The 16849-nt window shown below is 32.5% G+C and overlaps 1 protein-coding gene across 3 annotated transcripts in view; it reads left to right on the top strand.

Moving 5' to 3' along the window:
• The first annotated feature begins 3423 nt into the window (after window positions 1–3423).
• Window positions 3424–16849, top strand: part of LOC118205380 (inositol polyphosphate-5-phosphatase A-like) — a 117857-nt gene continuing 104431 nt past the window's right edge. Inside the window, exon 1 of one of the 3 annotated variants that reach the window (XM_085818234.1) lies at window positions 3424–4446. In XM_085818234.1, coding sequence (XP_085674360.1) covers window positions 4397–4446 — 50 coding nt within the window. In that variant the 5' untranslated portion in view covers window positions 3424–4396. Of the gene's footprint in view, window positions 4447–11391; window positions 11608–16849 lie in introns of those variants that run through there. The other 2 variants (XM_085818240.1, XM_085818238.1) reach the window with 2 other exon arrangements.

Genomic DNA, 16849 nt, shown 5'->3' with positions numbered 1-16849 from the left:
AATAATTTTAATCTTATTTTACTGGGAATTCATTTTGAATTCTAATTTTAAAATGTGCTCTGTGCATAGAAATCAATAAACTATTTCACATACTGATTTATCTGTACGTCTTGTATCAATAATATTTTTTTAACTTTGGTGTATATGTTGTTCTGTATATACTAGTTAGTTGTACCTAACATATCCAATGTTTGAAATTGAGCTTTTATACATAAAAAGTCAATTTAAATTTTAAAAAAATTATATAAAAATAAAAATTTTAATTAAAAAATTTCATGTAAAAATGAAAAATGTACATCTATTATAAAATTACTTTCATATTTAAATTTAGCATATTTCAGCAGTCTTGGGTAATTACAGAGTATGCGATTTACCGCTTTTAATTAGATGTTGGCACTAAAAAGTGTCTGTGTACTTTCTATTATTCGGATTAGGATTATTGATTTGGGGAGTATCCATGGTGTGAGTAAATGGGCGGATTACAAGGCTGTGTTCATGATTGTGTAAAAAACAAACACGCCCAAAATTTACCGCCAAATGTTAACAGCTTAATTCAGCCGATAAAACAAGGTGTAATATCACTTGTGAAACTACTTTACCGTTCTGCTCTTCTCATAATTCTTGCTAAAGAAGAAAATGATTAAATGAAATTCTGTAAAAGCTCACTGTGTTGAATGCCACATTTGGAGCAGCTAAAGTTTGTTAGGGAGTAAAACTAGCAACTCTGGTCCGGTGATGGAGAAAGATTCTTCCTAATGTGGAAATCAGAGCCTTATCTAATTGTGAAGAAGATCAAGTAGTAACTGAAGCTGTATGCCAAACAAACGTCCATAATTGCGAAAATGTTGCCAGTGCAGGATCTTGGGCACTAAGTGACCTCTCGATTATGTCCCATAAATGTTCGATGGAATTCCTATCTGGCGATCTAGGTTGCCAAACCTTTCGCTGGAATTGATCAGAATGTTCTTCAAAACAATCGCGAACAGATCTGACCCAGTGACATTGCGCATTTCTATCTATAAGCATTCTTTCGTTGTTTGGCTTCAATAAGTCCATGAATGGCTGCAAGTGATCTCTAAGTAGCTGAACATAACCATTTCCAGTCAATTATCTGTTCAGTTGGAGCAGAGGACATAGGTCATACCATCAAAAAGCAGCCCGCACCATTATAGAGCCACTACCAACTTGTATAATGCCTTGTTGACAACTTACGTCCAAGGCTTCGTGCGGTCTGCGCCACATTCAAGCACTACATCTGCTTTTATCAACTGAAATCGTGACTCATCTGACCAAGCCACAGTTTTACAGTCGTCTAGAGTCTAACCGATATGGTCATGAGCCCAGGAGAGGTTTGCAGACGATGTCGTTCTGTTAGTAAATGCACTCCACTATGTCTTCTGCTGTATAGCAGATTAAAGCCAAATTTCACCACACTGTCCTACTTATTAGACACGTCTGTCATAAGTCCCACATTGATTTCTACAGCTATTTTACACAGTGTTGCTTGTCTGTTAACGCTGAGAATTCTATGCACATGTTGCTGTTCTCGGTCCTTAAGTGCACGCAGTCGGCCACTGCGTTGCCCATGATGGGAGGCTATGCTTAAAATTAGGTATTCTTGGCCCACTCTTGACATTGCGGATCTCGGAATGCTGAATTCCCTAATGATTTCCGAAATGGAATGTCCCATTCGTCTAGCTCCAACTACCATTCCGCATTCAAAGTCTGTTAATTCTCGTCGTGCGGCCATAATCACGTCAAAAATCTTTTGACATGAATAACTTGAATATAAATGAAAGCTCTGTCAATGCACTGCCCATCTATATATTTTGTACGCGACACTATTGCCATCTGTATATTTGCATACTGATATCCCATGATTTTTTCACCTCAGTGTACATAAATCAATATTTGCTACATTACATTTGTTGAGAAAGATATGAGACCATAATAAAAGCCATTCGAATAATGAAATGACTTTATTTATTATTATTACTTTATTTATTATATTTAAACATTATTAGTAGGTAAATTAATAATTACATTTATGTACTCATCTAAATCCCTGACTAAGATTGCAGATCAAAATAATGTCTCTCTAACAAAGTTTACATCTACTTTACGGAAAATAACACATTCATAATCCTCGGCATATTTAAAATTGATATAAATCATCTCTACATGTGAGGCTAAAAGGAGGTGGGGAGTATCTATGGGGGTAGACATCAAAAGGCGTTCAGAAGTACGAGTAAAATTCTTCTTTTTAAGTTTGCATTCCTTAGCGAGAAACAGTCATCATTTGTAACGATTGAATTCAGCATACTAACTGGAAAATTTCTTAATCATTACACCAAGCTCATCAGTCTCAGTGTAACAGTCGGAAAGGTCATTTCCTGAAATAAAAGCATCAGAAGGCACGAAAAACTCTCAGTAAACAATCATCTCTGAATAAACCACCGTAGACTGGAACATTATACAGTGATTACCGCACTAAGCACTACTTTCGAACGTCAAAGCTTTTCATTTTGGAAATTACACATCCACATTATATTTTTATCAAAAATTAATAGCACTTTCGAATGTTTCGTGTGGACTATTTAATCCCCAGTTGGTCGTTTGTACTTTAAACTAGTTATCAGTCTCTTCTTAAGCGTCAGTATCAAAACTAAATCTCTCCTTCAGACGAACCTTACATTTTCGCAAAAATCTTAGTTACCTTCTCCATTGTCTACTGCGTTCTTCATTTTTATTTCTTCTATTTTACTTTCATCGCTTTCTCCTCGTGTCAAGATTACATTAGCCTTCATTCCCACTAATCTCTTCCCGCTTCCTTCGGCAATGTTTTCTTAACCTAAATATATTTATTAGGTTCTCCTGACTAATTAATAATTAAATTGACTTCTCACAGGACCCCACCTCGCATCTTCTTACATTGATCAAAGTCAGTCAGTCTGCTGTTCTTCCAAGCTAATAATCAGTACGCAGTAATTAAAATTATTTACTGCACATTCCTTTATTTCGACGCGAGAAAAAGTAAGCTAAAGCATTTTGTAAAACTGTCCTTTCCACGGGAACTCATTGAAACTGAGAAATGTCTCTTTAAAAATAACGTATCAAAATGATAGCCTGTCTACAATTTATTTCTTTAGCAGTCCAAAAGGCATTTAAAAACTTAAACAGTGCCGTATTCAAAATCAAGACGTTTGTCAAAGCTACAGCTATTTCAGACCCTTTACAAGGAATTTGTTCACTATATACTTCAACTTCCCTCATTCTTAGCTGCTATTTTTATCGTCGCGTTCAAAGGAACATTCTGTTTCAGTTCTGTTGAGTCCCGCAAACTCGACTCCCAATATCTCTACATTCCGCATAACTCGACAACTTTTTAGGAACTTTTTAAAGATAGTCAATAAGAGCAAATATTACATACAGTACATATAATTATTATTTATGCGTATATCTTCCCTGCTCTGTTTAAAGATTTGAGTGTTCTTTTTCTGTAATTTTTGCCGTTTTTGCATTGTGCTATTAATTCTTGGAACTGTTTAACAAGTTACAAGATATCTTGTAATATTTGGCAACGCTGTTTGCTTCTTTCGAGGATAAGAAGAAAGTCAGGTAATTGCTGGCCGCTTGCCCACTTTCCTTTCTATTGCTGCGAAGCGTTAGGAAGGTCTGAAGGTTTGTGATTGCTTCTTATTGCAAACTAAATTCATTACGGGTATCGTTCCTCAGTTCACTTCAAGGGTTTTAGCATATTTTCGGGAACTTTTGATGTTGTGTGAAATGAAAATGTCGTTCAAAAGAAAAGAAAACAAACTAACGTGGCAATGGAAAGGAAAACAGATTCCTTAAAGACATTGGACAAAGGGAAAAGTGTAAACAAAATTACTACGGATTTAGGTGTTGGACGGACCACTTTGATAGGCTGTGAAAAGGAAAAGCTTCGAAATCGAGTCTTGATATCTGAAAAGAGCATGTTCGGATAGTTTAATGGAAAGAAAAAGCATGAAAAGTGGTGAATACTAAAAAAAAAGAGCAAGGGGTTTTATTTGTGGTTCAGGCACTGAACTGATGAACTGGAAGTTACTGATGGTGATGTTGATGAATGGATGGGACAGGATGAAAATCGTGAAATTTTAGGACATGCCGGAATAGTTGCACTGATGAAAGACAATGTAGATAACAAATGAAGATGAATCAGAAAACGAAGAGATTGAAGACAACGGGAAAAAGCTAAAATGGTGACCCATAGGGAAGGACTGAAGGCCGCTGAAGGAATGCTCCGTTAGATGGAGGTGCAAGATGCATCTGGTATGGACATTTTGTTCCTCTGTCGGCTACGAGATAAAACTGCACGACGACGGAATGAGTATGAGAGACAATCTATCATCACATGATATTTTTCCACCAAAAATTTCTATTAATGTTTCTTCATTTTTGTATGTAAGTTTTTTTACTCAATTATCATACGGTATTTGTTCTTTTTATGATTCCTGTTGTGCTAGAACTTGACATAAAATAACAACATTAATTTAATTTTATGCTGTACTTTTACGTGTACAGTATTGGGCTACAAATGTAATTTACAGTTAAATATTAAGATTTCTGGAAAAATACTCCTCTTTTATTCTGTAAAACTCGTATTTTCGGAAACTCAGTCGAGTTTGTGGGACTCTTACTGTATAAGGTAAAGATCCTTTATTCGGGTACATTTGTTTATCTATTCGCCGGCGTCTGCCATTTATCCGAAAATTACTCGTCTTTTCTCTCATGGAATCGAGCAAACAGTTAGAATTATTAAACCAGATTACGTAATAGTAATACAGGGAAAAGACAGTGAAACCAGAGCGGTTCGCAAAGATGTGGCATAGAGTGAATCAGGAGAATGTACTAAAGCGAACCGCAAACTTCCTGGGTTGATGTTTTCCAAATTTAGTTTTGAGATTCACTAAAACCACATTTCTACATAGAATTAACATTAAATTCTTCAATAAAAATGTTCAGAAAGTTGAGGAATAATAAAAATTAACCTCATTTTAATATGGAAGGGAAATATTCCTTCCTTCCCTAAAAAGGTAATCAAATCGTTTTGGCACGCTTTCAACAAGAGTTATCAAAAGATCTCAGTTTTGTCGAATGAGAGTTCGCTCGCTCAGTAAAATGAATTGGTTCATGGAGCTAGTTCATGAACTTATCCCTGTTGGTGGTTATACGCAGGTTTTGCTGGCCTCTTCCCTTTGGACGAATTTTTGATGGCTATATGTGTTTTATTACCCGATTTAAATGTTGCCTTGCCAGCGTAATCATGTGGACTCTCCTTTACACGCAAAAGCATTTTGATTTCAATAAGTTAAAGCGAAGTGTATATTTTACTAGTTAAAATGTTTGAACGAAAGTAAAAAAAAGATTTTTACATTTTCAGGAATTTCTCACTCACACCATTGGAAACAGTTTCACAAAGTTTTAAGACATTTTATCACTAGAATTACATATCTAGTATTAATTGTTGAAGAATTAAAGCTTGTAGCCACCTTTTTCGAAAGTTCTCTACAAACTTATTACATTTGTCTTGTAGACTCATTAGGAGTATTTTGAAGCAAGGGACATAAAAAATGAGCAATGCCCTCTCCAGCACTCGAACTTCGGACCTTTCGAATACGTGCCAAGTGTGCTAACTATTACACCATGAAGGCATGCTAAAAAGGTGGGAGAAATACCTTACATGCTCCCCCTTTTAAAGGGAGACTGGGGATTAGGGGACCCAATTCCCAAATCCTGGTGGTGGAGAATCATCATTCACCACCTTTTTTAGTTCGGGTGCCACTGTAGAGACATTATGTTATTTCGAAACAGAAGACATGAAAAATTAGCAATGCCCTCGCCGGGACTCTACACCACGAAGGCATACTAAGAAGGCGGGAGAAATACCTTATATTCTATTACTATCTAAAGCAAGAATGATCTCATTTTTTTTTTTTGCAACAAGCTTTTATTCTAATTAGTTTTAAAATTTAAGGAATAAAATTATATAGTTATGAAACTTGTGGAAGCGGGAAACGCGAAAGACGCGTATCTTCGCTTGCCACTCGAACTCAAGACATTCTGATTATTAGCAGGATCATTAAGGATTCTGATTATTAAGGATCTCTCCTTAAAACACATTATAAAATAATAAAAGCTGTAACTATTTTCGAATCAGTTTGAAGGCAACAGAAGAATCTTCAATTTCCTGTACAACAAAACTGCTACATTTTGTTTCGAATGCGGTTTCTTGCACAGAAACGTATGAATTTATACATTTATTTGATCTTTTTTCGCTATATGCATTTATGTTTATGTCTTTACATATTTCTTCATTGAAAGTTGAATAGATTTATTTAGAGGCTTAAAATTATTTAGTTAAATTTGATTTAATTAATAGGAATTCTGAATTCGGTTAATCATAGTCGAACAATCTTAGCTTAGAAGCATACTTACTATAATGTACAAGTTGTAGGGTTTATATTTATTTTAACTAACATTTATTTTCTCAGTAGTAATTTCTGCTTAATTAATTTATTGCGTTCATACATGTACTGAATTACAAAAGCCCTAATATAATATATTTAAAAGAAACAGTAGACTACATATATAGTTGCTAATTTGTGATGCAATGAAACTTGTTAATAAATGATACCTAAATAAATTTAAAATAAAAAAAAATTCTCATTGATGATGACTAGAAGATTCAGTCAATTTAACAGTACAATTTTGTTCCTACAATCATAATTCTAGACATGGCAAAAGAAAAACTCTGGCACTTAGGAATTTTTATGATGAATGGCTTTCAAAATAGCTTTGTTTATTTATTTAGATTTATTTGCCAATGTATGCAGTAAAAGACTATACATAGGTGAATGAATCTAATAAGGATGCATTTTCTTATATTTAGTAACAAACAAAATACACAAGTTTGTTTTCAATACCTGACAAAATGTAGGCAAAAGCTATTCCATAGTGATTTAAAAAATTGACTGGACAGCTATAGCTACGAAGCATGGACAGTATAGCAACATTTAAAAAAGTTTTCTGAAGTCAATTAACTTCTGTCCCTTTAAAAGTAATCCTCTTCTACATTCATATGTCATTCTAGCATTAGAATCATGCCTGGAATGCCTATGCCAAAAATTATTTAGCCAAAAATTTCATGCTACACAAGAACGTAAATTTAACCAGTTATGATTTAGAAATTTACACTTCTCCTTTTCATTTCCCTATCAGAATGCAAACTAGTTCGAGAAAACTTGAGGATTACAGATTTTAAGACAAAGCCTGTTTCTGCTTCTCGAGGCCACATTTACTAGATTTCACTATCTCAGTAATTTATTATTATATCTATCTCACTATCTCAGATAAGATCACAATCCAAAGTCTCTGGCTTTGGATTGTGACTGCTGACATTTAAATTGTTATGCTGGTGAGAAGTTTGAGCCAACTTCCCATTAAATGAATTGTGCAATATTTGATTACTGGATTAGTTTTAATTTGAATTTGAATGTGACTTTTAAGATAGCTTGCGACAAGTCATTGTTTGACTTTGTTAAACATGAGATGTGCAGTTCAAGGATCTGATTTAATAAAAAGGTTATATTTTAACCATCAGAAGTCTTTGTCAGTATCTTCAGCCAAGCAATAATTCACTTCAAGTCCATTAGGAGTTTGAATATCAGTTTATGCTGTGAAAGAGCATCAAACTCTATACACTGAAGAGAGATTTTTTTCATTCCTACCTTCAAAAAGTGAATACAGCAAGCTACTGTGTATTGTGTAGGTTGTATTTTATGCAACAAAAAGCAAGGAAAAGGTGGGAGCATGAAACCAATGAAAATGTACCTTTAAGCACACTTCATGAAGATTTTATAGGACCGTTACTATAAACAAACAAGAATTGACCCCTGTAGATGCTTTTATAAAGTTTGTCTAGCTGTATCAGTAAAGCTGACATCAGCCCAAGATTCATCTTTGGAGATCCTTTTAGAATAATTACAAACAGAGATACGGCTTTCACCTCAAAGAACTGCCCAGATGATTACTGTGCAAAAGAAAAAAAACCAGTACATATTCTAAACTACAGGCATTCTGTGAGGAAATGGTCAAGCAGAAAGTATCCATTCAACTTTCATTCTAATTCTAGTCTTAGCCAAATTGTCTACTGAAGATCCAATAAAATGACACAAGTATGTTGCAGATGCCCAATGCATGTTAAACAGCCCTAACTGCAGAAGCACTAAGAGATCAGCATTTGTCAGCAATCTGTCAGCAAAATATATTTTATTAAAGCAAGCAATTCATACAACAGCAGAATATTACAAAGACTACTTTTTAAGGATACATGTGCCCTCCCCCTCTTATATTCTATGGCTTCTGGAGCCAAACCTCATGCAGACATAAGGAAGAAACAGAAATAAGTGATTATCATTTACAAGAAAATTGTTTTTAACAGCTTATTATTTTTTTCAATTCAGTGTGACCATAACATTAGAAATGTAAAATTATAAAGAGACATAGAAAGGTGAATGCATTTCAGATTTATGATGCCATCTAAACCAATAGTAGAAAAAAAATTAATGAAAATATGTCTTATAAAAAATTACTTTTATTCACCCATTAAATATTAAAACTGCTAATGACGTGATGTTTGGTTCAGCAAAGTTTAAAACTGATTATATTTTATTCATTGTTACCTCAATAACTCCTCCAGCAAAAAAAAAAAAAAAAAAAGATCAGTTGAATTAAAATTTTCTTCTAACAGATTAGCACGATCTGCAGCACTGCTTATGATGGTGTTGTCAATTGCCCAACATACCTTAAAAGTTCTTCTACCACTTACAGATTCTTGATACCACTGAATACAAATATCAGTTGATTTTGCAGAGGCAGGTAAACCCAGTATATGTATTGTTATTTAAACTGCAGGTTAAAATATGAAATAAAATTATGTAGAATAATTACTTCAAATTATTATTAAAACTCTATCTTTTTCATCTTTATACAGTTTCAAGGAATAAACATAACTTCAGGAATAGACCATCCTTAGATATACGAAATACTAATAAAAAAACAAATATTTTAGAAAATCAAAGTTTCTTACATTCAAATATTATTTTAGCTACAGTAGCTGAGAACAATGGGGTGCCCATTTGTTCCAAACTAACTGCAGCAGATTTATCTTGAATAATGCTGTTGTGAATATTTGTAAACATCTGAATCCTTTCTGATTACACTTTTTGTTTTTCTGCATTCTTGTGGTGTTCTATTCATTTATTGTTTTTAGGCTGATAATTTTGGGGTTTACTTGATTTAATAATTCATTTCCTTTATTCCTTGGCAGCAATTTTTGCTACCCATTTGGGAATAAGAACTTGTCAACTTGGTGCTTTTATGGGAGATCTGCAAAAACACATTTTCAAAGCCAGGGTTCGTACACATTTCTGCACATGGAAATTAAGTACTTTTAAAGACTTTTAAGGACCATTAATGAAAAAAAATTAAGGACCTACGAACAAATGGGAACTGAATAAATTCAATTAAAAATATTATCTATGCCTGAACTTCACTTTTGTAACACCATCCTATAAATAATATATAGATCCGTAAGTAGGATGCATTATTATTAAGCATAGCTTAATTAACATTATAATTAATAAGTGTGAGAATAAAATTAACTTTATGGAATTTATCAAGTAGCATTAAATATTTTACACTTATAATAATTGGACATATTTGAAAGAAGATAAGTGGCATTTTATTTATGTTTTACAAATAGTTAGCTTTATGTTTTTATTATTATTAATGTTTCATTTTGTAACATACTCACTCAGTCTAGAGATTTAATAAATAGTAAACAGATTTTATGTCAAGGGGCATAGGTTAAAATGAAATCATAATCAGCATGATTCATAACAAAAGACTGGTTGTTGTCATTGCCTAGAAAGAGACCTGCTGATCAAAACAAACCTGAGAGGCCTGATGTAGGCACGGTTGGCAGGTTCTGAAAGTTAGCTGGGCTCCGTCTGACGCAGTTACTGTCATAATTTCATGTAGAGTTTCAGGGGTTGCGACTCAGATAATATACTTTAAGGTTCTAATAAGCCAATAAAGCATCAGAGGTGATAAGTTATTTTTCAGTATTTTAAGTGTCACTAGATGCAAAGAATAAGTTTTACATAAGTTTTTACATTTTTGTGTTTTATGTTGTGATCACGGTAAGGGTTAATGAAAGGCAATAACTCGCTTTAATATGCAGAGATAATTTTTAAAGGTAAGCAGTTAGTTATAAGTAATTAAATTAGGTATTAGATAACCTCAATCATTATGGATTTACATGGTCACTATTAAATTTTATTTATTTTTTAACAATATTTGTTAAAAAAGGCCCTAGTAAAATCACAATCTCATGAACTTTCACAGTTTAAAATACCTATAATTTATGACATTGATTCTAAAACAATATTAGGATAATTACACATTAAAAGCTACAAAACCATTTATATTTTGTAGCAACAACACTCAACAAAATAGTTATGCATCTTTTTAATTTGAAGCCTTCCCAGACATTTTGAGTAATTTATATCGATTTCCTTCTCTTGAACCATCTTTACTAACAATTATAAATTTGTCTCAATATGCGAAAGAATGTCCTCACTAGTTTCTGCGTGTTTTATCTCCTAACCTGTCAACCTCTCCACAATGTACTTATGAGGGTTTATTTGATCTGGTAAAAGTTAAATAGCCCCCAAACCCCTGACAGTTGTGAAGCAAATTATTGCTGTGTCTGAAAGTAACTACAAAGTCAGACAAAGGTTTAAATAAGCTTCTTATTTAAAAAGAACTTAGACATAGAGGCATGTTCTTATGCTAACAAAATCAACTGCAGCTCGTGGTAATGTAATTAAACAAGAAGAGTCAAATTCAAACTAAAAATATCAACTAGCGGTCAAAGACTATGCAACTTAATTTCATTTAACTCACTCTATCGTTGTAACAAACTCAAATGTCGGCAACGGTAATGCAAAGACAAATAATTACAAATTATGAGAGCTGGCAGGAACTAATGCAGGGAGCAAGTGGAGGTCAGAAACACTCTTGTCTTACATTCCAAAAACCTCAGTTTAAAAACTGTCTAAGTGATTTGCATTCTGGTAAGGAAATAGAAATGGGAAATTAGAGTAAAGGCTGAAATTGTAAACAACTGGGTAAGTTACATAATAATAACTGTACATATCTTTGAAGAATAATTTTCTTTCTCTTTATGTATTCAGTTTATTTCTTCTCCATTTCCTTTTCATTTTAGAATTTTTAGATTTAATTAAAGATTTCTGTTATTCTAAATAAAATAAATACATTTAGAATGTATAGAAAAAGCAGCTAATTTTATTTCTTTAGTAATATGAACATTCAGAAGAAATATGAAATATAGATGATAAGGTTCGGTTACAGAGCTGATGTGGCATAATTTTCAGAATTTATTGACACACCGAGCAACAAAATCTAGAAATGGCAAAACTTTTAGCATTTAGAACAGGCACTGGAAGCAGTATTTAAGATCCACAGAAACTACATCAGGTGAGAAAATGCTTAGTGCCAGCCATGTATATGATGCATTAAGACATATTAGATTAATCTTTTAAATTGTCAGTTTTCAATTTCTTTATTAGTAAAAAACATTTTCTATAATGCCTGTCCATATGATAAGATTAGAAGCATTTCTGATATTCTCCATGCTCATGTCTAATGAGAAGAAGAGAAAATAAAGGAAGATAAAAATGTTAAGAAGATTCTAGTATCAGAAGTAAAACTTTCAACTATAAAACCAATGTTTTCACTTTTCTTCCAGACGTTCTCCATAAAGTAAGAAACTGCGTGTTAATATCATCGAGACATTTTTCATTTTGTCACATTTTTTTGGAATCTTCTGTAATCGTGGGTCTATCAATCTTGCCTTCATATCTTTCTAAACTTTCCAAGCTGCAATGTCTAAAATCCTAAAGCAAAATTACCCCTACCAATTCTGTAACAGCATGACTAATAAAATCATTAATAATTAAAAAATTAAATAATTCACTAATCAATGCTTAAAATAATTATCGTATTTGACGGCATATAAGACACACTTTTTTTCCTAAATTTGGTCTCAAAAAAGTTACCTGCATCTTATCCATGAAGGACACTTTCAATACTGAATGCTATTTTTAGCCCGGATAAAGATCTAGACACACATAACTTTTTCTACATCTACATGTGTGTGGCCTTCTAAATAAGGGTGCGTCTTATATGCCAGTGTGTCTTACATGCCGTCAAATACGGTAAATAGTGCAAGTTAAAATTTAACAAAATACGAAGAGATAAATTAAAATTTAATATGATTTTTAATATAATTTTATTAGTAAAAATAAAATTTTCAAGATGTAATTTCTACTGAAATTTTGCTCAGGTACATAAAAGAAGTGTAGGGCTCCGGGTAGAATTATGATTTAACTGCAAAACTAAGAAGTACCGGAGCTGGGCTCCTGTGGGCTTGGTCGCAAATTAAGCTCTGGAGAAAACTGATGCATATTCTGAGAATTCTGAATACTCTGAGACAATTACATGGGAAAAACTCGATAAATACCATAAAAAATTTTAAAATAGATTTTTAATTAATTACATAGCTATTTTGCTTTTGCTAAGAAATGTTTCAGAAAAGGTGCTTTACAGCATTATACCTTGCTTATTTTTCACATTCAAAAATATTGCATAATAAGTGGCCAAAATGGAACTTTATAATATGACAGCGAAATATGTTATATATGGCGCATATTGTATAATATATGTTATCAAATGTGGACTTTAAATAAAATTTTTAGAGTCCACATTAATAACATTGCAACAGCAAAAATTGCAAATATGGTGCAAGTTAGATCATTTTTAAATGCATATATTTATATTAATTGCACTAATTGTATATGTTTATTATATGAATATTTTAAATGTCTGTTTTATCATTCAATATTAATATATTTATGAACATTTCTGTTTTGATTGTTCTGTTCAATGTATCTTTGATTTTAATTTTACTTTTAAATTTTAGCACCATAATTTTATCAAAGTCTTCTGAAATTTAGTCACAATTTCACTCAATCAAATCTAACAGTGTAGTTCACAGATGCAGCATAAAAACTATGTCAAATAACAGTCACTAAGGTGTATGGATTAGGTTTTTCATGCCATCTGTTTTGTTTATTTCATGCTTATGACTGCATAAGAAGACTTACATGAAACAAATGTGTCACAAGCAGTGACACTGAGATGTTGTTTCATATAAAACTGAGAAGTACAGCACTAATTAGCACTGTAATTGTTAAAGAAAGTATCCTAGCTTTTAAAAAGCTTTGTTGCATGTAATGTGAACTTAATTACTTTATCATTTTAAGAATAAGAAGGGTTTGTGTGTTTATTTAATTCATAATGCAAAGCATGCAAGGGGTGGCTGAAAAAGGCATGCTTTCGTGAATAATTTCTAGGGCAATTAGGCTCATATTTACATCACTTAAGGAAAACCATGAAAATGTCACAAAATTCACAAAACACATGCGAAAAAAAATAACCTGCACAGCCAGCTCATTTTTCAGGATTTGAGCCGAGATTTAACTACCACTATTCAGCCTTCTGAATTACTCGTAAGACTAAATATGTAATATGTAATATCATGTAATAAAAAGTTAACTGTGTGTTGTGTGGCAGGATTGCTTTCTCAAGTATCAAGGAAGGAAATACTATTCTTTTCTAAATCTATTCTTTTTTTTTTTTAAGTGTTTGGTCACAGTATTATTCATTACATGTACTTTCCATAATTCATATAGAATACTAATATTTCTACTACAAGTGTCTTTTTTTTTTTTTTTTTTTTTTAAGTGTTTTGCTTGTTGATATTCTCAAAATTGTATCTGATAATTAGTATAGTAACAGGTATAAATACAATAGACGCATATAATCAATCAGGAGTGGCCACAACTGCATATTTACATTATTCTAAAATAGGTGAAGTAGGTTTCAGGCAACAAGAAATGTGGATTCCAAACAATCATTCAGTGACAATGTTAGTTCAATAAGAGCTATGTGCCTGTAATAAATTACTGAATGCATGACTTTTAATACATCCATTTTACATAAACAGTTTTTCAGTATTATTTTTTTTTAATTTACTAGCGGTACAACTCTAATATATGCCCTAATTTCACCAAATGTGGCGATATGTGTTCTACGCTGGTTTTTGGCGCGATTGCGTGTTCTATGGCAACCCTGTTGACGTTGAAAAATCTTTCGCTGGAGCTCGTTGATTCGCCTCTGTGTCTGAGAAGATGGGAGGGAAACATAAAATGGTAGTTGTTGAATTGGAAGTTCGGCAAAAGAAAATATCATTGTGGCTATCCTGTTCAGGGGTAGTGGGTATTTCGAAGTGTGGAAAGAGGGTCTGGGAGGTTATTTTTAATGGCAGTGCATGATAGAAGTAGGGATTTGTGATTTTATTTATTTGTGAACCATAGTATAAATTTTCTGGATAGTGTGTCTGGCTGTCATGTAAATACGATAGTGATTACGTGGCGGCATGTTAAAGGCGGTATGAAATTTATATTTCTGCTATTCGCAAACGCATTAATTCATGGTAAGTGCATTTTATTTTATCCTTGTTCTTATTTTGTAGAATGCTATGTTCATTGGTTCTTTAGTATGAATTTCTGTCGTTATTGTTGTTTTTTTAAATTGTTTGAAATTTATTTTAGTTTATTTTATTGTTTAGTGTCTAGACTGTGCAATTCGTAGATGTTTTTTAAAGTTGAAACAGAACGCTGTGTGCATGGTATTATTTGAAATTTATTGTTGTTACGTTATTTTATTAAAGCGAGGAGTGCGTAGATCGTAGATTCCTTCCTTGCCTAAATTGTGCAATTCGTAGAATTTTTTTTAAGTTTAAACAGGATGCTGTGTACATGGTATTCTTTGAAATTTATTGTTGTTATGTTAATTTATTAAAGCGAGGTCTGCGTAGTTTGTAGATTCGTTCGTTGCCTACATTGTGCAATTCGTAGATTTTTTTTAAGTTAAAACGTGTCGCTGTGTACATGGATTCTTGTCAAATATTTTTGGTTAGAAACTTTACGTTTTTGCTATCTAAATTTTTTGTTTTTGTTTCGGATTTTTAGCTAAATTGTGTGTTCAAAACGTAGTTTTTGCATGTGCGAAAACCGCGTTTTTGGAGACATTTTAGGCTAAAAGTTCAAAATGTAGACAAAAAATTTAGATAGTAATATAGCAGCGTGAAGTTTCTCGCCAAAAATATTTGGCGACTTGAGGGCGCATATCAGAGTAGTTCCTTACTTGCAAAACAATTTAAAGCATTTTATGTTGAAACAACTGCCTGTCTTTCATAGTATATTTGACAGTACCAATAATCTTCAGGAGTACTGAAATTCTATTCGGTAGCATTGTTAATAAAACTAGAAAATTGTACATTTTATTACTTTTGAAGAGTCATTTGCACTTGGATTCATTACACAAGTAGTGGTTTGCTAATTTTGATGACTTTGGGGATCCATAAAACTATTCTGTCATTTTAGAGAATCAGTAATACTTTTTATTTCAATTTAATCATCTAATTGTGTGTCACACCTGAAATCTTCTCAAATGTTATTGTTGGAAAAGCTTTAACAATATATTATCTGGTTAAAGTTTTAGGACATAAATACTGTTTTTCTCATTATTTTAGATGACCATAACCAATAATAAAAGCATTAATTAATTATTTTAAATGCATATTTTGGCGGCCTATGAAGTCAAAATATTTTATTGGTTGGAAACCTCATTCTGCTTGCTTAATGCTACGTTAACAGCCGTGTTACCAATTATCATTAACCCCCCTCCCACCATATTTTCTTCTACGAACTAGCATCTGTCACCGAAAACTTCCTTAATTATATGAAAGTATTTCCATCTATTTTGGAAAAGTTCATAAAATATAACGTGAAAATACGAAAAAATAATTATAAATAAGTGAAGAATAATTTAAATCGGCAAATGCGAACAACGAGGGTGATAATTCAACAAAATGAATGTTAGAGGAATGGCTGCAACCTTCATACAAGCGAATAGGTTGAATCCGCCGGATTACCAGGTTTGAACTATTATCGCCAAAGTTCCCGATGTTTACATTTGCTTGGTTCTTTGCAGAAGTGTTTCGAAATTCTAATTAGATGTAAACATAATTTCATTTAATAATAATTGAATGCCCCGGAAAGCTTCAAACTTCTTTTTTATTTATTTATTTTTTTTTTTAAATTAATCTTTGGATTATGGCAACTTGGCAATTTTTTGGCAAAAATTTGGCAACCAACCCTGCTACAGCAACCTGCTAGTTTTGTTTTCACGAAGTAAAGGCCATTTTTTTTTTTTTTTTTTTTTTACTCAACATTTTTTCCAACAATCTGCTAGCCGAATTACGCTTATACTAGAACTTTTATGGAACAAAAATGCTTGGAACTATTCTGATATGCGCCCTCAAGTCGCCAAATTTCTCGCCCTTCACGCTGCCATATTACTATCTAAATCTGTTGTCTACATTTTGAACTTTTAGCCTAAAATGTCTCCAAAAACGCGGTTTTCGCACATGCAAAAACTACGTTTTGAACACACAATTTAGCTAAAAATCTGAAACAAAAAATTTAGATAGCAAAAACGTAAAGTTTCTAACCAAAAATATTTGACAAGAATCCACGTACACAACGACATGTTTTAACTTAAAAAAAAATCTACGAATTGCACAATGTAGGCA

Source organism: Stegodyphus dumicola, chromosome 6 (genome assembly GCF_044657685.1).
Source record: "Stegodyphus dumicola isolate Sdum_Otavi_A_Nest chromosome 6, ASM4465768v1".
NCBI lineage: Eukaryota > Metazoa > Arthropoda > Arachnida > Araneae > Eresidae > Stegodyphus > Stegodyphus dumicola.
Note: the sequence above shows the minus strand (reverse complement) of the source record. Positions and strands in the feature narration are given on the sequence as shown.